The following is a 26810-nucleotide window of genomic DNA, read 5'->3' as shown; positions in this document are numbered from 1 at the left end:
CACCTCGTCCCGACATGCATGCTAACTCAGAGAGCACAATAAAATACATCGGGCAATCCACTCAAGACTTTTATCACGTCGAAAATGAGCTAGATCTGAAAGAGGATACCCTAAAAGTCGACACAGTAAGTCATTTTAAATGTATCAAAACCTTTTCTGGAGAGTGAGAGTTATCATCTGTGCATGGAAGGAGTTCGACTTGAACATCTAATAGCAGTACTTCGTTTGAGCTAGATTTATTTCGTATTTTTATGGAACACAACGCTGACTGAATTGTACTCGTATGGTAGAAAGGAAAATAACATTGTCAGTGAGGTATTGATGTATATATTGATCGAAAACGAGTAATAGGTGCCAGGTTGTACATGACTAGTTGACAAGAATATCAGGCTTCTGACGAAATCAACCAGGTGGATGCGTAATTTCGATATATGTGTAAATATACTTTGGGACAAGATCAAAATTTGCAAATGGTGGCAAAGGGACTTCATTAGTTACAATAATTATGGTCTCTATTGGATTCAATACAGCATGTATCATGTGTATCTCGAGTATACAGTATTCACATTTTCAACATTTCATATTGGTTTGAAATACTTTTCTTGCAGTTTCCAATACCGAGAACTCCATTGTCAGAAATTCAAATGGACATCGAGAGTAACATGACCTGTATGCAGATGCATCAACACTCTCGTGAGTACAAATTGAAATAAATCAAATTAAAGGAAAAGTATAAAAATTCTGTATTCATCACAATTTTGCTTTTTGTAAATTATAGAACACCTGTATCACGAGAAAATATATTGCCATGATAAAATAATTGATAACTAAAATGACTAAAAGCTCCGCTATGTTTAGATTTCATTTTGCAATACGCATAATATTGATTCAGAACAAGCTCTTGAAGTCAGTCCCCGTACACAAAATGTATGTATGTATGTATGTATGTATGTATGTATGTATGTATGTATGTATGTATGTATGTATGTATGTATGTATGTATGTATGTATGTATGTATGTATGAATTAATGCATGTCCGAATGCGTACGTAAGTACATAATGCATGCATGCATGTACATGTATGTACGTATGTACGCAGAGTGTAGGTATGTTCATGTTGTTCGTGAATGCATAACGATGCATAATTTATGACTGAAGCATTCAATTACTTCCATACGTCTTTCACATAGAGCGAGAGAAGCGATCTGGTTGCTTTATGAATATATTGAAAATGGTACAAAGTCTTTCTGATGATGATGTCATTATCTTCGGAAAACGCCACATATTGCAAGGTTCCCTGTCAGTTAATATGACGTCGAAGCGGGAGATAGCCATCGATGTTTTAGGAGCTTCTGCAACGCGCATAGCCCAGGATCTGCTCGTCGACCTGGTGCTGTTGTCCCCGTCACCGAACGCTACTCTGGTCACGCGAGCACTGACCCATTTTGTTGGATTAGACAAACCGCCCTCTAGGAAGTCAATTCAGGCAATTTACAAATTGGCATTTCAAAAAATCGATCCTTCTGAGGGTAAGTATCCCTTGGTATGTATAATAGTTTGTTGGCAAGCAAAATCTTAAACTGCTTATGAAAACTGTTGTCATATGACATTCAATTCTGTGATAATGATTATCATGTGCAATTCACAGCATGTATGTTTTCATATCCTTATTATATAGAATACATTTTTTTATCAATTTGTTTTGGATGCGCATATTAATTGATGTTATGACAATATACGTGTATTAGGCTTAATTTAATCCCATTATTAATATGAGGATATAAACAGCGATTTGAAAGAATGTTAAAACATTAAACGCAACTATGACGCTATTCTAATCCTAGAATCTAACAACAATCTATTCCCCCATAGATCTTGCAGAAGAAAACATCGTGCACAATCGTGCCGTCCTAGTGCTTGGATCTGTTGCCAAATGTCTCCGGTCGGCTGATCAGGGTGATGACAGGCAGAAGGGTGATCAGATCGTGAGAGAAATGGAAGATCTGCTGGGCGTTCATGGTAATCTCATAAAATTTTGACGTTAAAGTGTAGACTCTTGATCGTAAGAAAAGTCACATTAGATGACTGCGGTATGAAATATGAATATATCCTCGTTGTTAAAGTATTTTCCTCAATCCCGTTTTCTCGTTGATTTATTTAAAATTATCAATAACTTTTTACATGGTCTTCGTCCAATTTTTTTAAAGTGTTATCAAAGTTATAAATAAATCAATTTGTGGTGAGATAAACCTTAGAACGATTTCATCATCTCGACCGATGGTTGTTTTTGTCTTTACAGATCCGTGGCATCAACGTCGAAAACGAGCAACGCTCACACCAGAAGACTTCAGGGATTTTCTCGAAAAGAAGGCCACCCTGATATATTCTCTGGGCAATGCAGTTTACCTATCATCCTTTGAACACTTGTTTTCTTATTTAAATGACTCTGAAAGTCACCCGATGCTGCGAAGAAGTGCCGTACATGCTATCTCAAGGTTTGAGCTACAAGAGGTAATTAGAGAAGTAATCAATTTTTCTTATATAACTTATCAATTTCCAAATTTTACATACTGGCAATAGTATAATCCAGTAATTTTTAATGAAGAAAAATGTCTTGGTTTTATTGGCGGTTTGCCTAACAAAGGCAGATAAACATAAAACTTGAGTAACCGACATACATACTTAAGTAATTATATTATTATTGTTTGCATGAGGCACAATATATATATATATATATATATATATATATATATATATATATATATATATATATATATATATATATATATATAATATATATATATATATATATATATATATATATATCTATCATACATAGGGGAGGGAAAGAGAAAGGAAACTTTGCAGCAGTAGCTTGGTATGGATACAATACTTCAAACTTAATAAATTTACTTCTTGTTATGCCATGTAAAGGCTGTCGAAACTCTGATGATGTCTGCTCTATATGACGATGATAAGACTGTTCGTCATCTTGCGCGTATCGAATATTTCCGGCATCCATTTGTCATCGAAGATGACGAAATCACTGGAATGTTTAACAGGTAGGGTCAGATTATGTTATTTAAAAATGTACATAATGCTATCGAAAAATATCTGAAGGTTGATGAGGGGCTTTCCCTTGCACATGGGCTGTCAAGTATCAACGTTTCCGCCATCGTTTTTCAAAACATCCCGTAGATTGTTTTCGAAGAGGCGCCCTTTTCCTAAGATGAAGTTCTTAAAGGTGTGATTTAATCTTAGACTATTATTTTAAAATTTCGCCATCTTTTTTTTCACAAATTACACAGAAACGTTTCAAGGGCAGCCACTGTACCAAGACTCGAGCGAATTCGCCGCAGCATTTTGACAAGGCTGTCGTTTGACTTTAAATTGGAAATTCCCGGTATTCATTGGACGAAATCCGTCGGGAACAAAGACATCGGTGCAGACGTAGGCTTAATTCTGAGGAACAAATTTGAACTCAAGATAAGTAAGTACCTAAATGGGTTCATATACCTTCTGTGTGCAACAGTAACGGGGAGTCATCACATATTTGAAATCGGATTTATCACATACATTCAGTCTTTTGGTCTAGGAATACTACTTAACCATTGGCCATTTTTGATACCTTCATATCTAATCATTCGCAAACGTCTATACCTACAGGCCCATCGGAAGGCCACGCAGAGATTGACATTTACGACCACGCGTATGCCAAAGCGCACGTTGGTTTCTTCAATTGGGAGTACAGCCTTCTCGACGCAAAAGTTTGCTTTTATGGAAAGGTTGGCTACAATATCAATATTTTACAGGTAAAGTTTGTAAATCCTCAATTCAATTTGGAATCCTAATCATATGTTTTGCTGTCTACGTCTATGCTAAACTTACTAGTGCTTCTCGGTTGAGTAAAATTGTTTACCGGTGTTTGGGTAGCGAAGGCTTTCAACGGCATTTTGCAGTTGTACCTTAGCGCTAGGCTACATTACAATACCGGTAAATCTGCTTACGAATTAGTAAGAAAAAGTAACACGCATGAGTGGTTTTTTGTTCATCAGATGCAAATTAAGATATAGTCGTCTTAAAAAGTCATGTAAAGCGTTTTTCCTGAGCTGAGCAGCTGGGTCGGAGTCCGCATCAGAACTATTAGTTTTACATGATTATCATTAACACTTATGATCCTTTCGTTACAGGAATTCGGATACGAAGATATAGCAGAATTAGCTAAGTTATTCGATGAAGTAGTCAATGACATCATACCACCATTAAAGCAGTCGATTGTCTCATTCAAAGAGGCACTCGCTCCAGACTCGGTACCGATCACCGAGATATTTCGGGACCTAATAGATGCAGTCAGAGACCTCCCAGTTCAAGTCGGAGATTTCAGAAATGTGTCGAAGGATGCTGTTTCAATGATTGGAAAATACAGAGGTCTTCCTGACTCTGTTTATGAGCTTCAAGAGGTCATTCTTCGCCTATCAAGTTTGTTCAGCGCTGTTAAGACCGATGCAATGGACCTTTATCACGTATGTTTTACCGTTCATTCTCTCCTGAATTGAGCACACAAAGAAATTGAATGAATTATATCATGAATCAAATTTGACTTCTGTTTCACTGTCTTTAACTTCTTGGGGTCAATTTCATAACAAAGTCAGTGTGTATACAAATGTTGATGCTCTTCCGATTTGTGAAAGGAAATGAGAAACAGGAATGTACTTTATGGTGATTTATGGGTGATTGTCGATCATTGAAAGCCTTCACTAAAGTCTTCTTTGTTCGCAGGATATCAACGAGGCAGTTACAGTCATTTTGCCCTGGGCTGCTGAACAGATACAGAAGTCACTAAAAGCATCTTCAGACGCCCTGAATGAGATGTTCAAGTCTCCTGTGTCTTCTATTAGAGATATCTCGAGATTTTTCAGACTGTAAGTATTTGAGCAATGGATCCATGTGCATTTTCTCAGCTTATTTGTTTATAAAAGTCCCTAATTACAACCTCTGTATCATTTTCGACCTTCTTTTGGCATCCTGCTTCTTTATCTAGTACCCGTAGGATGTGTTCACGGTCACAATGTCTGTGTACGTCAGACTGTGTAGAAAAGTGCTGTCATATAATTACCGCAGCGAGTTGATTAGGTTGGTAAACTGAGTCTCTCTAAAAATACGTCTATATGCTAATTTGATATTGATGGAGTCACTTTTTATCCAGCACGTGTATCCCTGATATGTCACTTAGAGAACAAGATTCTTAGGGACTTGATAGAAACTAAAGGGAAAGGGCTGTTTTTCAAAATGATGCTGCTTTAAAAATAGTGCAAGAAAAAGTGACACTCCCCCATTTTTATTGCAAAAATCAGCGACCCTCCCTCAACGTATCATAGTGCATATCAATAAAATCATTTCTCATTTGACCTTTGAACTTTCAGCGAATACTATTACTCATTACCAGTAATCTCTTTTATGCAAGGTTTCAAGTAATTTGATGACAAAAGATCACATTTACAATAAATAATTCTATCAACAACATGCAGGGCAATTCGCTACTCAAAATCAAAAGGGACAGTCGCTGAGTTATAGCTTGTCTTGTAATTGTACGAGGAGCACTATTATTGTCTATCAAGAGACGTATCTAAGCCTATACGTCACTATTGAATAACATTTAACCATAAATGCACAGATATAGCAAATTTTGTCGAGGGAAATGTTTTGTAGTTTACTCCTAGACTACAGTCCCTTAAGTGTCCATTTAAGCAAAATTATTCTTATTCTTATTAGATAATATATATATATATATATATATATATATATATATATATATATATATATATATTTATATATATATATATTTATATATTATGTATATATGCCAACATCTGTGTAACTCTCTCATAGATTTCCCTGTTTCTTTCCCTTTGTCTATTTGCCTCTCTGTCACACTTCGTCCCTTACTCTATTTGTGTGTCAGTTTGTTCTGTGTCTGCCTGTCGGTCTAATACATCTCTGTTCCCAATATCTCTTGCCCCATGTGACCAAAAGTAAAGTCAACCATATAATTTACAAGGGAGAACACGGCGTGACATGAGTCTTTGTAACACATTCCAGACTATTTGAATGATTACTCCTGATCAAGAATACAATTAAAATGTAGGATGTAATGCACTGCCATTGTGTGGGAAATCTCTAAGTTACACGAGACAGTCTGGTAAGAAATTTCATGAAGATTGATCCTCGTGAAAAGCATTAGACTGACCATTTTAATTAAAATCATTATCATATGAATTTTTCTTAGCATTAAAGAAGTCATCTCAGCCCTTGTGAAAGAAGTAATCAACAAAATTGAAGCCGCGTTGGCCTTTAGTGACGGCGACAAACCATTCTGGTTTGACCTTGACGCACAGATAGACGTTATATGGAATGATCTCCAAGCTGTTGCGAACCACGTCGAGATAGAGAATTCGAAAAATTGGACATCTAGGGACGACGACGCCATCAAGCAACTCACAGGGATATCAGAAGTACGTAAACATACATTTAAATTCCCCTACCTTTCTGAAACATATAAATTACAAATTTCTACGTCCAGGTTCAAAGGTCTTGGGATGGAATGTGACAATAGTGAGTCTAAGGTTGTTACAGGTTTACATTCCATTCAACTGAAACTGAATAGCAAACATTTACGGTAACAATGACGTCATCACTGAAATATCTTAAAGGGTGTGGCTTTCATTAGATTCCCATGGCGAATTCTTACGAACGGCTGTCCGTTCGATCAGATATCACGGTTCATAAGTTCACATAATTCGAATCTGGTAGAAATATTACACTACACTAAATACGTGCCTTGTAAGATCAATGTACTGGTATTGTGATTGATGCTGTCTGAAGCCTAGATGATCAATTTCTGAATAGCCTTGAGTTTTAGTGATTTTAAAGTCAGTAAACCACATAACAGTCTTGCAATTATATTACTGCGCCATTCGATCTAGAAAATAGTTTTATTTGTCACAGGTTTTTGTGTATCATCGAAACCAAGATAATATTGCCATTTAGGCCTACATATAAAGTAAAATTGAATCGCCATAAAAGTATGTGAGAGAGGCATATTTAAGTATCATGAACTATGTGCCCTCGAGGCACACGGTCATTTTCTCTCCTGACGCAGAGCAAACGGTCACCTGCCCGCTTACAATTGGTCCCTTTAACTTACCAGTATATTGATGGCGAAAATAAAGTGATCTGATTGGTCGAGACGTGAAAATGACAGTACTACATTCGCTATATAGCACAGGTGTAACGCGCACGAACTCTCAGTCTAATAAAATAATCCTTTTGACATTTCATGCGGGAATGTACTGTTGTGATGTGATAGAAATAAGCCATCCAGGTAACGAGTATACCGCTCGGTTTTGGCGAGTTCACTCCATATATGAACCGCTGTCGCTCGTGCATATATATGGCGTCGTGAACTGGTCAAAATCTCATGGTAGTCATCGCTCGGTGTAGTTTATCGCCTATGATTACTTTTGAAATCTGTCGTGTGGACGGTCAGACTCGGAGCTTCGGTAGCGGTAGGTAGATGAAGTAACAATGCATTTGAGATGCAGATAAAGCTATTTAGGGCGCCGACACCTTGTTTCGTTACTGAGAGTAATGAAAACGTAGTATAGCAGGTCTAATTAGACAGGAATATACAATTGCAAGATGTAAATGTATCGTATATCTGTGTCAAGTATGCATCTTTCTGATTGCAGAAAAGCTCTTCCTGCTGCATTATCATGTCGATATGCTGGTGAAAAAAACGGATTCCTCGGCCAGCATAGAAGATTAATGCTGAAATAGCTAGCCTTTAGATAACTGATAAAATTTAGGGTTAGAACAGATAAAAACGATAACATATTATGCGAGGGGATTAGTAAAACGCATCGTAAAAGTATTGAAATTAAGCAAGAACTCCGCTGCAGACTGGTATACACGAGATTTGGGTTCACTGTACGCGGCGTATAGCACAAGCCGCTAGCCCAGTGCTATGCTGCAGCTTTATGTAAGGCGTTCTTTGTCCTGATAAATCATAGAAGTTCAAGAGCTTGGCACATTACGAAATTATGAATATCAACTTTTGTCATTTTTGTCTGTCATTAAACTAAGAGACCGCGCGTTGTTAATGGTATAAAATCAGATATTTCATGAAATATCTGCATGCATGTCGTGCGATTTGTATTGTGGCTATTTTTATGAGCGTAATGTTAATTCAATAGTCTACATAATGGACCTTACGACATATTTTGAATCGCCCATGGTCACGATCGTGAGGACCACACTTATCAACGGCCATATGTATGGTTGACCTTCCTCTAAAGGTCATTGACGTATAATGTAAAATTTTGTCATTTTTATTTTGATGAAAATACAACTATCTGTTTAGCGTCGGAAAGATGTAACGCTACCCTGATAACACTCATTCAATCATTAACTTTAACGGCACGATTTTTATGTCCGACATTTGATTCACATACCAAAAGTTCAAGAAGTCGAATGATGATACTAGCAACGTGCTGATAATGCCTATTGGTGAAAAATGATATATGTATCAACCGTATACGTGTCAGCATAAGGCGAGCATTAAGTAGATTAAGTCAATAGATGCGACTGATATATTCTTGCCTACGAGGACACATGTTAAGTCATGCTATCGAAACCATGGATTTTACACGTTGTTTTTTCCACAAATTCATGCGTTCTGATAGTGTCAAATGCACATTCCTTGCGAGAGATCTCTGAAACATCGATAAGTTTTAAAACATTTCAGAAAGTGAAATCAATATTACTGTTGTCAAAATGCTACATTTAAGGTTGGAAGTTTATCAATGAGTGTCAAGTACAATTAAGTATTAATTACAGTCGTTGACTTACCGATCAAGAGAAACTATTAAATTGTTGTCCACTAGGATTTAGATCTTTACAGTAGCAATGTTTGGGGTACAGAGGCTTCGTAACTTTAAGTCAGCAGTTTGTCCGCAGTTATATCGACATTTTCGCAGTGGTGTCCTGCAGGTCGTCGTTGTAATATAAGATCCAGTCCCATGATGGCCTTCTCCAACGTTGACTATGTTACTTTATTACCGTTCGCGTACATTTGTCAAAGAGCTGCCAAAGGAAAGGACCAGCAAAATGATAAGGTCCATGATGGAAATTGCTCGTAGAACTGATACGTTGATATTGTTGACGGTGTAGTACGAGGGGCGTGGAGCTTCATTTTATCATATTCAAAGCTTTATAGAACTTGTTTGCGCCGTAAGGTAAAGTCCGCCAGCGACCCAAATAAACTTGATTACACAGTGTCACATGGGTGGCGCTCGTTATAATATCGCAACAGGAAGCTAGGTTCATGCTAAGATGTATCCGCAGGAACAGAATATGATTTGCAAAAGTACAATTTCGTTGCAGAAGCTGATTCAGAACATTCAACTTTTTGTTACCGTTTCAGGAGACTGTAAGAGAGCAAATCATTGATGATGTTCGTGGATTGGTTGAAATCCTCGCTGAACCAACTGACAGACTAAAGAGTATTTCCGAACCGTTTCAAAGAGCCTATGATGCAGTATACGTTCTCGTCGAAACCTTGAAGAAAGAGTATGATAATTTGCGTAAAACGTAGGTACTATATACGATTATTCTTTAAGATACTTCTAAGAGACGAGAGCATATTAAAAGCTAATGCACATGCGCACAATAATTCCTGATTGTAATAATTCACGGGATGCAACGCATTTGTCACGAGTATACGAGTCACCTTGTACCATTCTCCGTTTAGTCTTATCATAATCAAATCGCTGGGAGTATGTTTTTTTTTACTCAACATTCGACATTTTGTTGCAAGTTGCTGAGCAGCGTGCATATACACCTGTCAGTTTCCGTATCATAGAAGTACAATGTAGCATGCGGCCAGTGCCAATTGGCGATCAAGTACCGAAATAAAGGCAAGCAACTCTCTTTCCTCCCCTAAACTTCAAAGTTTTTTGTCATGTTTTACCAACGGCCCTTGAAGTTATTAACGTAGTTCATTGAGGCCGACACATCACTTGACCCACAGGTATTTATTTGCAAGTTCACTTGAACTTGCACAACTGGAAAACATGACACAATGTTGTGATGCACGTTTCTAGGGTGACAAACCCATCAAATTAAACGGCCTTATTTTTCATGGAAGGTTGCATTGCGCGTTTCGAGGGGCACAAATAGAGGGCGCACTATATTCTGCTCAGATTTAGGTTGCTAAGAAGCAGCGCATTGCCGCAAGGGAGGGCTACTCATCTCTGCGAAGTGGTAAATATCACAAACGAAAGCAAATGCAGAAAATATGAAATAAAACGTGAGGTATAAATAGATCGAAGGAATAAAAAGCATAAAAAGCAAAGAATAGCAAAAAGCATAGCAAAGCATAAAAGCATAACAAAGCATAAAAGCTTTGATAAAGTTTTTGGTCCTCACCGAGTCCTGGTAGCAAAGACAATAAGACGAATAACCTCGATGAGGACAAAGTAAATCAAAACTTGCATCTTTTTAGTCATTAACCAATAATACTTTGTCTGGTTATTCATTTCTTGGACATAGTGTGATGTTCAGGGTTGATAGGAGATTAAAGTATAAGTGTACTCACAAACATGCTCTTTCGTTGCTTTCTTTATATGTACGAAGATATGATTCCGCCAAATCGCTTATTGACAAAGTCTTTGGGGTAAAAGCAGCGAAATCCTTTCCTCGGAAGATCGCGGAAGGTTCCTGTGGCGATGGCTATTACCCAAGTGAGATCGGAAACACTCCTCCTGGCATTGATTTAGAAATTGACGTTGGAAACGAGGCAAGTGTGGAGTCTAATTTTTCATCCTTCTTTTGAGTTTTTGTTTTTAAAAGACCTAAGCTAATAATGACACAAAATGGTTGAGTATTGGGGTTACACTATTTTAAACGCTGGGAAATAAAAATTACATGTACAATCGGAAACAAGAATATTGACACTGACATACCATCCTACTAGTATCAAGGGTTGCATGCTATGATATCTCATGCTCAGGGTGTAGTATATAATTAAGCAGCTGTACCTTGATACAATTTTGTATTATCATATCTAAAATTTCCCTATTTTGTCTGAGTATGTTACAACTTTTGTGTGATATTTTTACAGATATTTTAAATGTTGTATAAGTGACTCAAGGCATTATATATCGAAAAGGAAATAAGCACGACAGCAACGAAATTTTATTCTGATCGTAGTTTCAGTAATTTTAATTGTTCCTTCTTCTTCCACAGCTTTCTGCACCATTCACCGGCACAGTCACGCAAAGTGGACCTACTCAAGTGATCATTGAACTATTTGAAGAACTACCACACACTGAAATAATTATCGATCACGTCGACGTATCGAAAGATGTTCTTGAAAGTGGGGAAGTAAGAATTGAATGCGATACATAAATTTGCACGCATTGTGTATGAATGTGCATGCCTGGTTATATATGAACATGTGCATTGATGCCGTCTATTTTCTACTCGAGCGTCATCTTCTATTGTTCACCGATGAAATATATCCTAAGATATTAATGTATACTATTATTTTGTGTTGTAATTATTCAAGTACTTTGCTAATCTTTGTTTCATGGTAAAGGAAGCGAAACCTGTGAGGTCACTTAACTTTGTCAATTCACCATTGTTAATGATGACATTGCGAGTGAACTGAATGTAAACGTAATCTCATGGAGGAGAATTCAAATTTGTCTGGCGGTTTGAATAAATCTATATATTATCATTCAGCAGAATTACTACATATTAACTTTATCATTTCAAAAGGGGTTGACATTTTTGCGACTCGTGAAAATTTGTTTGTCATCACAGGTGTCCAAAGGTCTCGAATTAGGTACCGTTACTGACTCTGGCTGCCGCCCAAATGCGATACATCTGGCCATGAGAAGAATAGGTACCGAGGAATACATAGACCCAACTGAGTACATTGAAAATCGTGATATGGATACAAGTACTGTCTATTGGAATCAGGGATGTGACGAATACGTACTTATCCTTAAGGTATATAGGGAGCTATTTCTCTTCTTATCGTCATGAACTATTTTTTATATTTCAACTTTTAAATATTCTTAGAGCAATATTGAAGATATATGTTACTTTTTTCAGAACGATGTGATAGCAGGTCCTAAACCGTTGGTGGGAGGAAGCGTAATGTCAGATGAAAGTCCAGAACGCATTGACGAACCAGATTTAAGTGATCTCGGCCACTTCGGTGACTTAGAAGAGACGGATAAAGAACACCAAGGTAATCTTATTAGCCATTCAACATGAGGTCATGCATCCTTTAAAATGTCAAAAATATACGGTATGTACATGTTTGTATGTAAGGATGGATGTATGTATGGATGGATGGATAGATGGATGGATAGATGTCTATCGATCTATCTATCTATCTATCTGTCTGTCTGTCTTTGTGTCTATGTTTTTATGTAATGTGTGTTTATATGTTTGTTATATCTATGTAAGTATCAATGTATCTATAATCACCCATGTTAGTTTGAATTGATGATAAAGAGGGTTTCATGGAATACTATAAAGTGTCACGCAACAACGTCCGCATACCCATGATCTTTCAGATATTCCAAAATTTTCAACTGTACAAACCAAGAAGACGAAGGACAATAGTATCGAAACAGCTTTCGACTTGCATGTGAAACAAGTCTCAGAGTTGTCCTTGGAGGAGGCGTTGGAACTTCTCGATGATGTCGGTCAAACTCATATGAAAAAGCAGCTGGAGGATTTAATATCACAGTTACAGGTAATGTTAAACACAACAACTGTGCTAATACTAAAAAAACATTCCACTCGAACATTTTCTCATACCTTATTAGTCGGAGAGAATAATTATCGTTTTCAGACGCCGTTCAATTACTCTGTATATGTAATTGTGGGAACATTTAAGAACTAAGTTTGCATTTGTATGGTATTTTATTACTTAAGGATTCTGGTACAATCTGACGTATATGTCATTTTATAAACTATATCAGAGTTGCCTGTTGTCCCATGATTTCAAACGACCCGAAAAGATGATATATGAGGAGTTGAGTTTATCCTCGAAGACAAGAGAGGTCGAATCTGGAAATTCATCTCGATCGATGCTTCAGTGGCAATATCGTCAACCGCAAAACAGTAAGTATCACACTTTGTGCCGTTTTTAAAGGTATAATGTGCCCCAGGGATAGATATTCGAACTCTTAGATTTGTAATTTTGCTTTCTGATGCACCACTTGTTGGGTCTCATTTTAAAAGTTTTGGAGCAAGAAATAAATAACCTTTCTAGTGTTCTGAAAATTTTAGTTTCAGAATTATCACAGTGATGGCGGTCATTTTAAAATTCAAATATCAGTAAATGCTAGGTAATTTGTTTCTCTAGTTCCAAACTCTGCACGATGACCCCGATATATATTCTCGATTAGGTAAGAAGTCATTGAATATTTCATAGAGAAAAGTCTGAGCAAAAGTTTAAGTCCTTCTCGTTAGAGGCGCGCACTACCTCAACTTAATTTATATCGAATATTCGACGAAGACGGTCTATAAAGTGAGATGTTTTCTTCAAAAAAATCAGATAAGACTTATGTGATATCAATTATTTTAGAAGAACAGGTAAAAACAGTGATCAACACTTTGTGAATTACTGACTGCGAACTTTCCACACTCACTGAACACGTACGATAACTTGTATGTTTATGTTGTATTTCAGGGTGTTCTCATCTCTGGACGTACCTACCCAGTGAGACTTTCTGTAACTTTGATATCGACTGTTTAGGAATTTATTGCGACGTGGAAATGGATCTCTTCTACTTCCCCGTGCATTTCCCCGTCTCACTTCGCGTTCAGAATTGTCAGTTAATTGCCGATCTTGCAGGCGTCGAGGAGATCTTTGATATAATTGATCTAGCTTCAGGTCAGTGCACATTAAAGGATACTTAAAACAGATCAAGGTCTGCAGCTGAGCTCACATTATAGCTTCTTTAATTGGTCTACGATAAGTTTTTATATTTCTTTATAGACGCATAAAAGTGAGCAAGACAAAAAACTTGGTCTTTAAAGGATTTAAGAAACTATTTTAAGTATTAAGTATTTTAAGTATTAAGTATTGTATGTTACAATGTAACTGCAACCGTCAGGTTATACTGATATGGCAACCCTTTTATTCTACACCAGAGGGACCTGTTGAGTACAAGGATGTAGCAATGGATGGCATAAAGATCTTTGAAGATGTCATACTTGAATATAGTTTAACCGTGGCAATGAATGACACTGACAGTGAGAGTCACTTGGCAAAGGTATGAACACAGCATTACAGCTTTGGTGTATTTCTTCCTCGTGTGGGATGCTTGCCTCTCGCTCAAATAAAATAATATAAAGTATATTCGAAATGTTAAATGCAATATACGGGACCCAGTTTGGGTGACGAAGTATAGATTGTGAGCCTCCGTTTCCACATGTTTTTGATCGTAATATGTTGTTTATATTTACGCAGGTGATGTTAAAGGCAAGAATTTGTTCCAACATCTCAGACTACTGCCTAAGCCAGGTATCAATATTCGAAGAACTTACTTTAGTTGTTGACGAATGTTCTGAAATTTTGAGACCAGTGGAAGATCCACAAGGTAAGTATTGATCGTGTTATGTATAACAAATTCATGCAACTCAAAAAGACGAACAGTGTTACTAATGACCCATTCAAGAAAGCTTCAAAGTACACTCATATGAAACACGAGGAAAGGCCAACAGTAAAATCGGTGCGTACAGGATACATTTTTGATATCGTTTGAGGCGGTAAATATGAAAATAGTATTTGAAAATCCAAATAGCATCTGTTATCCATGCCAACAATTTGAGAAACAGTTTAGTTTCGATTTCAAGAAAAACAAGACAGTATCGACTTAAATTCCTCTGACGAATCGGTCGATGTCAAGATAAGTTCCCTTGGGAATTCTGCAGGCTTTTGAAATGTATATCTGAGGTCACCTTATTGTCAAATTGTCTTCCAAATTTAACAACAATTGATAAGTTGTATCAAATGAATTTGATATTTAGTGACATGGACCACGCAAAATCATGTATTAGTTTTTCAACTCTTTACGATATGTCAGCTTTTCATTCATGTGAAATACGAGATTGAAATTTCATGCCAAATTTGAACCATTTAATAGTATTTGGTAGTGTTCGGCAAATGCAAACACAAGGCTAGCGTTCACCGTACCAACTTAAAATACTTAAAAAAAGGCATGCGTAAGTCAATTTCTGACCCGGTACAGACGAAATTCAGTGCAGGTTTTTAAGAATTTGTCTGCTTGATCAATTGCTTAAACCAAAGAGGCGACATTGTTATATTTTTCAGATATTTTCCAATTATCTCTCCGACAATTTGAAGATCTGTTTGACATAATAGGTCTAGATGATTCCTTGGTTACCGAGCTGATGAATGACATGGTAGACTCTGTGCTCTTAAGGTAATAGAGAAAGTGACATCATCCCGCCCAACCTTTTATCGCCAAGCTGAAGTTCAAACCCTTTACTGTGGCAATCTGCGATTTCTGCGATTGAAATTTAAGATGAAAGGTTGGGTAGATTGTGATTGACGAAGATCAATGTGAATCTGTATAACCTTTTCTTTATTCTGCTAGCATGAACCTGGTAAAAGAATACAATACTTTTTGTCACGAAATGCAAGGATGGATAATTTACTTTCTTTGTGTAAGATGCCGGAATGCTTGGAAATTTACAGGTTGGGCCGCTGTGCAGTTTTATGATGCATCTTGCTAGCAATTGTTCTTTGACTTTTGTTGTAGAAAATGCGAAACAATACATTGGAAAAACGGATATTAAGTAAAGTACATTTATTTTCTAAATCGGAGAAAAGAAGTTACAAAATTGAAGTGTGCGAAATTCGTCTTCATCTGCTTGCAGGTCTCTGTACTCACGAGGACATCAATTTTCCCAATAATTTCTGCACCATATAACGTTAGAGTCTTAAAGTAATCTACTGATACATTCTTATTGCAGAAATTAGCCTCAATAGACATTAAACTCCTAGATGACTACAAAAACGAGTTTTATAGGTTTGATATCAAGCTGAGCGGATTTGTAACTTTTGGTCAAGATGTGAAATACTTCGATGTAACCTTCAGATTTCCTATAGGATTCTTTTTTATCCATTTCGGTGAGTGTACATGATCAACTATATATGTACTTCATACACTCCTTGTGGACTAATGCAGACAGGTAAATGCTTAGATTTGCCAAAGACATTATTCAAAGTCATGGTAAACATCACCGTGATCTCTTAATAGTCATCTTCGTGTATATAAAACGTATGAGAATGTTTTTCAATCACATATTTTCTTGATCTGTTCAAGTGGTGTTTTTTTAGAGTTTGCCTCCATTATTGAATTATATGACACAATACATCTTGTAAAAGCACATCGCAATTTAATCTAAACATCTATGCCACTCTTTTGCTCAAAGATAAGTATCACCAATCTTTATCGGCATTTTACAGGCTTTGGATGTGGAGGGCCTTATGAAGTCATGATGTCTGCCGAAGTTGGCTTGCTATCGATGGCTCCTCGCGTAAGATTGAAGGCGTTCATTTTTAAGAAATTCATATTGTAAAACGACTGTGCATGGTTATATGCTATTAAACAGCATATACTGAGATTACATCAAGAATTAGCTAAGGCTATATTACAAGCATTGTCAATGTATTCTGCGGAATTTGAATTCTATTATGTTACTTTTAGCTTAAATATGACTGTAAAATAATGATAATGATGATGATGATGATGATGATGATGATGATGATGATGATGATGATGATGAATTTATGCACCGGAAGACGCTGCCACACTGCAATTAAAGTGTATAACGATCTTCTGAAGCAATCTTGATCATGTAAATCAGCGTTGTAAGTATTAAAGATGTACGAGCCCTTTTATAATGACAGCTTCGGAAGCCCTGGCTTATGTTCGACAATAAACCGAGAAAAATATCCTTTCTTCATTTTTTTCCCTTTCCGTAGCACTATTAAATAATAGTATATTACGTATAATCCCTTTAGGTAACAGTGACACCAGCTATAAGCGCCGCAGTGTCGGGAGCCTTAGGAATGGGTATACCCTTTTTCGCCGTAGAAATGAGGATTACTGGTTATATTCTGACAATTTCATTTCCGACACAAGCACAGCTTCTGTTCTTAAGGTTTCCGATGGAATTCCAGTAAGTGCAACCTATATAGAACTTGATGATTTGGGTAGTCCTTAGCGGACTTTTCAAAGGTCCCATGCAAGAGACTGCATATTTTAAAGCAAACGGAAAAAATCGAAAAGAGAACAGGGTTCCGTAGAGAAAACGAATTATACATTGTAAAATATAACAGGGGACTGTGTAGCAAATGCGATAAAATTTATTTCTTTATTTAACACAGACGCTATTCAAGGTATATGTGGAAACGACAATCAATTATTTTAAAAATGACTGCTGAACAAATATAAGGATGTTGTATTTCCATATATTTTGCATTCATGATCTTTTTAATCATGACAAACGAATAAACCTGGCAAATTAAGCAACTTTGCTTGTGATATCGATCTTTTAACGGTTCGTTTCATAATGATTACTGACAGTGCCGCTGAACAAGTGTAGACTACAGTGCATTTCAGATGAATACCACAAGCCAGTGTCTGAGATAGACACGTCACATGTATAATATTTGTGATTATTTTGGTATCACAACATAATTTGATGGTTGCCTACTCATTCATTAATTGCATTAAACCATCGTGGGCAACTCTTATATTTAGCTTTGTTTAGTAACAGCAGCTGAATGTTGCAATACCACGAATTTTACTGCACCTCACATAATAGCATGATGCAAAAGTCCAAACACCTAAACACTCCTTTTAACATGTATTCTATTAATACGAATAGAGTCAGTTTTACCTTAGAACAATATCTTCTAACAGCTACACAGTATGTCAAGTGCAATCAACCGATTCGTCAGTTTTCTATCTAGACAGACCCACCGTATGCTAATTTACCATAATTATGAACGAGGCGGTAACTTTGAAATGGGCGTGATACCTAAGCCAATCGTGTATATTGTACATGCATCGTATCTATCTCACATTCTTAGTATAGTGGTATCAATCTGAATTGTATCTTTCCTTACGATGATGCAGCAGATATATTCGAAAATTAATAGTAAAGTTTTTTTTAATTATGAAAACCCTCCTTTTCGTGATTGCCAGTTTGTAGCTTTGAACCTTCTCGGAACACGCTTACACTCATTATTATATTTTTCAAACAATTATCAAGAATAGTAGGTGATATGATCGTGATAGCATGATTTCCTTGAAGGAGATTTTATAAGAATGTTTTAATCACATGACATTGACTCAGCATAACAATTTTTGTGCGTGTACCTGCATTTCAAGGTTAATGGTTTACATTTACAGTGAATTTGATTAAAATTGTAGCTGGTAGACTGTTACTTATCATCGATATTTAGTCTTTGCAGAGTTTATACTTCTGGAAAAAACCTTTAAACAGTAAAATTCCGGCTTCATTAGAATATTGCATTTTAAGACTAGGCAGTGGTTTACCTTTTAAGTTCCATCTTCAAGATTTCTTTATATATTTTCATTGAAAGTCCTTCTTTGAAAGAAATATCAACCTTATTATTTCTTATAGCACAAGGGTGGATGTCAATCTAGTTCCTTTTAAGTTAGAACTCCGAACTCTTATCATGATACGGATTAAGATACTTAGGATTGAAAAGTCTTGGATCATCATCAACATTCTTATATGGAGTTACACAACACCAACGGTCAGTGGGAATATATTGAACAAGGGCGATTTGGAACCAGACGATACTCCACCATCATTTACGAAGGTTTCAAAGGAAAAGGTGAGATACAAAATATTTTTCTGTGTGTGAAATATAAATTACAGGTAGTTACATTTAAATTGAAACGACAATGCAAGATCAAAATGTTTATCTATAACATTAAACATCCTGTTCTATACATAGTATAGAACATGTAATATTAAGCGGAAATTCAATTGACGGATCAGTTTGAGAATATTTTTAGCCTATATTGTTACCCAAGGCAATCTATAATAAGTATTAAACTATTATCTACGATCCACGCAATATAATCTCTATTATAGTACCAATTAATGTTATTTTGAGTTCAAACCCATTGTAAACACAGCAGATTTCAATCCTGAAAGCAATATGAGGACATGTGAAGCAATGCATTTTTGATATACACTTAGGATGGCAAGCGTTGACCAATTTTATCGATAACACAATATCTAGTTGCCTATTTCCAGTGTTTTTGTAAATAAATGCTTAAGGTCAATAGACCGACTGTCAATGGTGAGAAACAAGTTAAATTATATGAGTCTGCCATGCTGTAAAGGGACATGTTGGCAAGAAATTTATTGAGGCATCTTCTTTATAAAGTCGCACGTTTATAATTATCTGAAAACTACTGATTTACTGTTATCTTGCGCGATTTTCTAATATCATGTCGGTCGACTACGTTGCTTCCATATCGATAGGAATTGACCATACTCAACAGAATTGATACATCGGATGACGTCACTGAGTGCGACGTTTACCAACTTCCTGGCAGAGATTATATCGACCCGGCATTCTCACTTGAGGTAGCTGTCGGCGACGAATACAGCGAGGTGGAATTGACATTTTGCGTTGGGTCTTACAAGAGTGGTTGTGACGTGTTGAGGGACCAGCCAATGGGAGGAGCTGCTGTTGTCATCGCTGAAGTAAGAATATAGCTTGTATTTTATATTGACACGGCAAGATGCTCTGCCGAAAAACATATTTTTTTTCAATGGCTTACTAACAAGAAAATTAGGTTCATCCTCAAAAATAGTTCCAAATGATTCTCAAGACCTAATATTATTCAAATGATTAATTTTGTTTTATTTCAATCATTATTCATTAAACAGCTTCAATTAATTATTCATCTTCCTCCGATTTTCTGAACCAGATGTTACCAGGAGGAGTCGTCACACACTTCACTGTGACAGCAACTGACTCTGCTAATAATGCCGCCATAGCAACATGTTATTTGCCGACGTATGACGTATCTTTACCCGAGGGAAGAGTCACGTCCGAATTCCAAGCAACTAGCAGGCATGATATACTGAGGGCTAGTGCTGTGGTGTACGATGACAGTGAACTTAAGAGCCAAAAGGTGAAGACTGATATAAATTGCAAAACTTACAATTTGGTTAATGTAAAAGAAAACCAAATATTGTGAATGACCAAGGTCAAGCGTTTCAGACCAACATGATTATTTGAATCCGTAAGAGACTAAGCCCACTGCAGCAATTTATGTAGTTTTATGCATTTTTGGAAGTTGTTTGTAGGTGTACCTCAATGCATAATGTTTGAATGTGTATCCCTTACGTTCATATTATTTCTACCATAGGAAGGAGTAGGCTTTGGGTATGGCATATTTTCGGATCAGATTGTACCTTGGACTGACGTACACGTCGGTGGAAAATTCGCGTCTGTTGCTAATCAAAATGATGATCCACTGACAGAATTTACAAGAGAAAGGCTAGGCCGTCTCATATTGTCCCCTTTCGAGGTGGCATCCTACTCCAGAGTATCAGACTGCGCTTCCCATTGTTTAAATGTGATATCCACGACATGTCTCAGCTTCAACTATGATTTCGGAACCAGTGGTACCTGCGAGATACTCTTAGGTATAGAAGGGAGTGCTGCAGAGCTTCATGAGGTTTGACATATTTCATCGTTTCTCCAAATTTTCAAATTTACTGTAATTTAACTTTTAGTATCAGAGAACAATACTTATCTCATAATGTTCAATTGCAGATAGATAGACGGATAGAACGACAGATAGATAACTATCTAGCTATCTAGCTAGCAAGACTAAGTATTGTTAGACAGACAGACAGATAGACAGACAGACAGACAGACAGACCCTCTTTATCATCAATTCAAACCAATATGGGTGATTATAGACACGTTGATACATACATAGATAGAACATACATATAAACACACATACATAAAACATAGATAAATACAAAGACAAACAGACAGATAGATAGATAAATAGATAGATAGATAGATAGATAGATAGATAGATAGATAGATAGATAGATAGATAGATAGATAGATAGATAGATAGATAGATAAATGCATCCATGCATGCATGCATGCATCCATACATCCTTTCATCCATCCATCCATCCATCCATCCATCCATTCATCCATCCATCCATCCATCCATCCATCCATTCGTCCGTCCGTCCGTCCGTCCGTCCGTCCGTCCGTCCGCCCGCCCGCCCGTCCGTCCGTCCGTCCGTCCGTACGTACGTACATACATACATACATACATACATACATACATACATACATACATACATACATACATACATACATACATACATACATACATACATACATACGTACGTACGTACGTACGTACGTACGTACGTACGTACAGACAGACAGACAGACAGACAGACATGTTTGAGGCATATCTTAGGCATCCAATTGTATACTTGGCATTTTCAAGACTTTTTGCTTCTTATCTTCATCTTAGACGACAGAGGGTACTGTTTGTTAGTTGCTCGTCAAAATGGTACATTGCTTCGTCAGGTGTGCCCCAGGGTTCACTCTCAGGGCCACTACTTTTTGTTATGTTTATTAACGATATTTCACTGTTAGATATTTCTGCAAAGCTCAGCTTGTATGCCGACGATGCCAAGATCTATCGCACCATCACATCCCTCGCTGACTGTGTCATGTTACAGCAAGATCTTGACAAATTTGCACAATGGTGTAACAACTGGACACTGTCACCTAATATCAGTAAATGTAAATTTATCAGTTTTACACTTAAGAAAAGAATCATTTCCTCTCTTGATTACTCCATCAATGGTACCCCTCTTCAACGGGTCTCTGTTGTCAAGGATTTGGGCATTTACCTTACTTCCAACCTTAATTATTCTTTTCACATCAATAACATTGTTTCAAGAGCCTTCAAATCTCTTGGTTTTATTAAGCGTCTCTGCCAGCCATTCAATGACATTTCAGCAATTATTCTCTCGTATTTTGTTTATGTAAGATCTATTCTAGAGTATGGCTCTGTTGTGTGGTCACCCCACCAGCAGGGCCGGTCAGAAAAAATCGAGAGAGTACAAATTAAATTTGTGAAATACATTTGTCGCAAACTCAATGTTCACTGCAGTAAATCCAGCTACCCATTTTACTGCAGAATTCTGAACATTCCAAAGTTACACAATAGAAGACTAACCCTTGACATGTGCTTTTTGTACAAAATAATTCATTCACATTATGATGCTCCAGATATTCTAAATCAAATCTGCTTTTATGCCCCCAGTAGAAATTTACGCAGGAAACCCCTTTTTAAACCAGACTTGTGTTCTGTTTATTGCAGAAAATTCTCGACAGTGCCCAGATGCATGTCTGATTTTCATGATATCTCTTTTAAATGTAATATAGATATTTTTTCTACGCTGAGTAGTTTTAAAACTATTTTATCCAGTCATTTTAACAGTTCTCCTTTTTGATTCGTGTATGTTTTTTTTTAATTTAATGTATCATGCTACTTTTATGGTTGTCTTGTACATTTGTCTTGTGATTGTGTGACTTTTTTGTTTCGCAGATCTGTTAGTGGGTTTGCCCGTTGATCTGTGTATCAAATAAAATAAAAAATAAAAATAAAATAAAATAAAATACGATGAATTTGTCTAATATGCAATTGCAGCCCCTTTTGTGATACATCATGGTCTATCACAAATACATGATAACATCAAGAAGTTTTACGTCCCAGAACCTAATCAATTAAATACGATGTTTACTTCTTACTTTTCAGTCCGGGAGGTTTCATTACTATGAAAGGCTTGGTGTTGGGCATTCACTGGAGTTCTATCATGACGACTTGTTACTACGCCATGGTGATGTATACTACATGCAACTACAAGTAGAGAATGACCTTGGTAAGTAAATATATCACCTAATCTTATTTAGCTACAGGATTGATCTACATTTACCTCCCCTCTTTGTAACCCCTCGAAAGTTTGGATTATAATAATTATCATAGTCATAATATGTTGATAATTCGTATAGGCATTAGTTGTATTCCATTGTCGTTCTAGGCTACGAGAACATCATATCGTCAGAGCCAATAATTGCTGATTTCAGTCCACCGAATCCCGGTATCATCGAGAACGAGTTGATCGACCAGATTTCAAACGAACCCTGCTTAAACTTTGTGCCAGATGAATGGCAATTTAGATGTGTTGAAACTACAGAATTGGCCAACTACAGGTAAGAATACCATGGTAATGCAAAATTGTCTTTGAACTTGTCAAAGGAAAATGGCGCATAGTGGGTACTGCAAATATTCTAAACTAAACAGGCCTTATAACCCTTTTTGGTAACTAACAAACTTACACTTTATGGTGATTTGTATATTACACTGCGCTCTTTGCGTCTATATAAAGACACATAAACCCATTTCCCTTCGAATAAAGTAAATATTGTTTTTAATTTACTTCACAGAATTATTGTCGACGGAGACGGTTCAGCATGTGTTTTCAATGGGCATACCCCGTACGTGGACTTGCTATACACAAGAGCAAATACATACGTATCTGGTAATTGCTTACGTCTATTTAATTTGTTCGTAATCTGTTTTTACACAAACCGTTGCTTTAACATTGATACAAAAGATGAAAAAAGTCTACACGAGAATGATAAACCCATACAATAAAACAATACATGCTACATGTATGCTTTTATGTTGTGTGACGTCATGATATGCTGTTTCGCATTTATTGTAAATAAAAACATCCTGATAATCGTCATATCTTTAAGCTTTGCTCGTGACTTTTACTGTAGCAAACTGGGATGGTTTCCACGACGATGAGACTGGTATCTATGGTTACACTTGGACAATCGGTACAGAGCCGTGTTTAGACGATATCCACCCACACAAAGACCCGCATGCCCATTTATTTGATGAAAGTGAGTGGACACACATCGGATTGGCGGACTCCTTCGAAAAAGAACTGGCGGGTAAGTGTAACAGTGGCTGCCACGTGCAAAACACACTTATAGACTATAAGATGATATGTTGTCTTATCAACATACCATAATTCATTGTTTTATTTTGAATACCAACATTAATATGTTTGTAAACCTACTTAACTTAGAAAATGTCACTTAATGTTGCAGTTTATTTGTTTTCTATTTTGCGTGGTTCTGTTTGGATCGTAATAATGAAGTATGAAGTGGGATATTTTATACCACCTATGCATCTTAGCCTAGTGAGATTGTTGACATAATTTATATTGTGAAGAGTGTTGGTAGTCTTGCTTATTTCAGTTTAGCTACTGTACTAATTTTCTTTATTTCCAAAACACCCTGGTGTTTTCTACAGATGGCAAGTATCATGTGTCAGTTCGAGCAATAAATAAAGTGGATTTCGGCGGACCCATGGCGACAACAGTGTGCCATTCCATTTCGTATACAATTGACCGATCTCCTCCGCTCGTTCATGAAGTCACAGTTCTCGGATATGATGAAGATGATTGTATCATAACAGCAACATACAATCTAAGGTTGGTGAATGTTAATCTCCTGTTTAGAAATAAGCTCAATATTTTTTATTTAATTTATCCATCCACGTGCCCCAATTTCTTAGTTATTGCTGAAATGATTTCATTTCGACAGATAATATTGGCATGAATATGTGCTGCCATTCATATGGTCACCTGGCGGCAATTTGGTCACACTGGCTTATGTCTACCGCTATGACACGGATAGTTCTCAACTGGTATTGTGCAAGAGCGATACACAATTATTATATCATGGCTCCACTTCAAACTTTATTTGACGATTTTGTCCAATATCGCTTCCTTGCGGCCATTTTCTTGTTTTTTATTAGTATCGGGTGCCATGCCAGATTCACTCAGACACGGCACAATGACTAGGGCAACCTGCATACTATACTTGTCTGTCGAGATGCGACAGTATAGGGCAACTGAACAATGTCCAGTTTGTTAAAAGAAGGCGTTTTTTCGTCGGTGCCATTCCACAGATATGCGACCACAACTGCTTTGTTCAAAGTTGCATCTACATGCACAAAGTATTTCACACATCTATGGCCCTGGCAACGTATCCGAAAACGAAAATGTTGAATATGGTGAACTGCTAGATTTTGAAAGATACTTCAATGCTTTCATCTGGTGATTGATAAAGGATTACGCACTTCTACCATACACATCTTTATATTTTAGTACTTGATTGGTAGACACTTAAGATATTAAGTCACGACATATTTGTATTTGCTTGTAGATGGCAAGGGAGCCCAACTCCTTGGACTACAGTCGCGTTCATTAGTTTTGCCTCGCGTTTTAGTCCCCCCAAGTAAAATGATTGTTGGCGTCTAACGATAAGGCGAGAAAATTCCGTGTAGCCTTATCCTGCGTCAAATATAGCAAGTTTTACAGGCCATTTGACCATTATTATATTTCTTCGTCTAAATTAATTAAAACACCAATCAGATTTTCACCGAAAGGTTTGATTGTCGTGGATATTGTTCAAACCTATTGCCAAGCGGGACGGGAGGTCCAAAATATTTTGTGTTTGTTTTGCATTTCAGTGACGATTTATCCCACATCCGGGAAATCAGTTTTGGTCTTGGAAAAGTCCAAGAGATGTGTATTTGTTGGACTGGAAGAGAGAAAGCAACATTACCCACATTGCATATCCATTTTGCGTTCCTGACGGCGTGCCTACCTGGGTTAAAATTAGAGCCATGAATCACGGTAAGGATCGCCAGACTTATTTTATATCACGAAGATTGTTTTGCATTCAATAAGTTAAACACAATACAGTAAAATGACCAATCATATATAGGGAGGATATTATCAGACACTTATAGACTTGATGGAAAAAGAAAATTGATATATCTACCCGATATATACGTTGCTTCCCCATGTAACTGACTCTACAAATTACAATGATAATTTGTAGCGTCATTTTCACGTCGTGGAGAATTAATCATAAATGCAACACCAACGCATAAGGTTGTAACTCAAAACTGAAAGACGTTAACCTTTTCTCAAACGTTACTAAAGAGGCTTTTAACAATTTTCTTTTAGTCGAAATAAGACTAGGGGGTCACTGTACAACTCATAGTGATTGTATTTTTGGTATTTTGGTACTTAAGGAAAATACGTAGTTTTGCAACAATAAGACGCAGTGTTCTTCATTTTACTTTAAGAACTTGAATGAGACAAGACAAGTAGTAGACCAGCAAAATATTTTAACTGTTCGATAGTTCGAATATCTGTCCCTAAGGGCATTCTAACGCATTGAATGTAGTAGACCTATATTATTTGCAGATGCCACTATTAAGGCGAGGCAATTTTATCCAAAGGACTTCAGTCCCTAACCTTCGTTCTTTCACATTTATTCCTCCTCGATTTAGTTGAACTAACCACAGTCGGTCATGCAGAATCCCCGATCATCGTCGATACAAGCCCTCCAATTCCGGGAGAAGTATTTGACGGAACAGTACTTGATCACGACATTGATTACCAGTCTTCACCAGACGAGTTATGCGTCAGCTGGAAAGGATTCTACGATGAAGAAAGTGGCATAGGTATGACCGGGATAGCTCATCATTGCTAG

General features: G+C 36.8%; 1 protein-coding gene across 1 annotated transcript; it reads left to right on the top strand.

Moving 5' to 3' along the window:
* On the top strand, positions 1-26810 carry LOC139146265 (uncharacterized). The gene is made up of 37 exons (XM_070717672.1): positions 1-125; positions 609-693; positions 1192-1530; positions 1874-2020; positions 2301-2512; positions 2936-3063; positions 3310-3491; positions 3668-3813; positions 4192-4524; positions 4781-4923; positions 6288-6513; positions 9483-9649; positions 10694-10856; positions 11306-11443; positions 11885-12073; positions 12179-12317; positions 12649-12830; positions 13060-13201; positions 13773-13976; positions 14237-14358; positions 14556-14685; positions 15420-15531; positions 15706-15715; positions 16085-16241; positions 16581-16651; positions 17139-17296; positions 18770-18986; positions 19646-19870; positions 20098-20304; positions 20542-20853; positions 22984-23107; positions 23267-23438; positions 23673-23767; positions 24012-24188; positions 24553-24733; positions 25777-25835; positions 26608-26810. Exons 1-37 carry the CDS (start codon positions 15-17, stop codon positions 26808-26810), a joined length of 6108 nt encoding a protein of 2035 aa, XP_070573773.1. The 5' UTR covers positions 1-14.

Source organism: Ptychodera flava, chromosome 12, assembly GCF_041260155.1.
Source record: "Ptychodera flava strain L36383 chromosome 12, AS_Pfla_20210202, whole genome shotgun sequence".
Taxonomy (NCBI): domain Eukaryota; kingdom Metazoa; phylum Hemichordata; class Enteropneusta; family Ptychoderidae; genus Ptychodera; species Ptychodera flava.
This window is presented reverse-complemented; position numbering and strand designations above follow the sequence as displayed.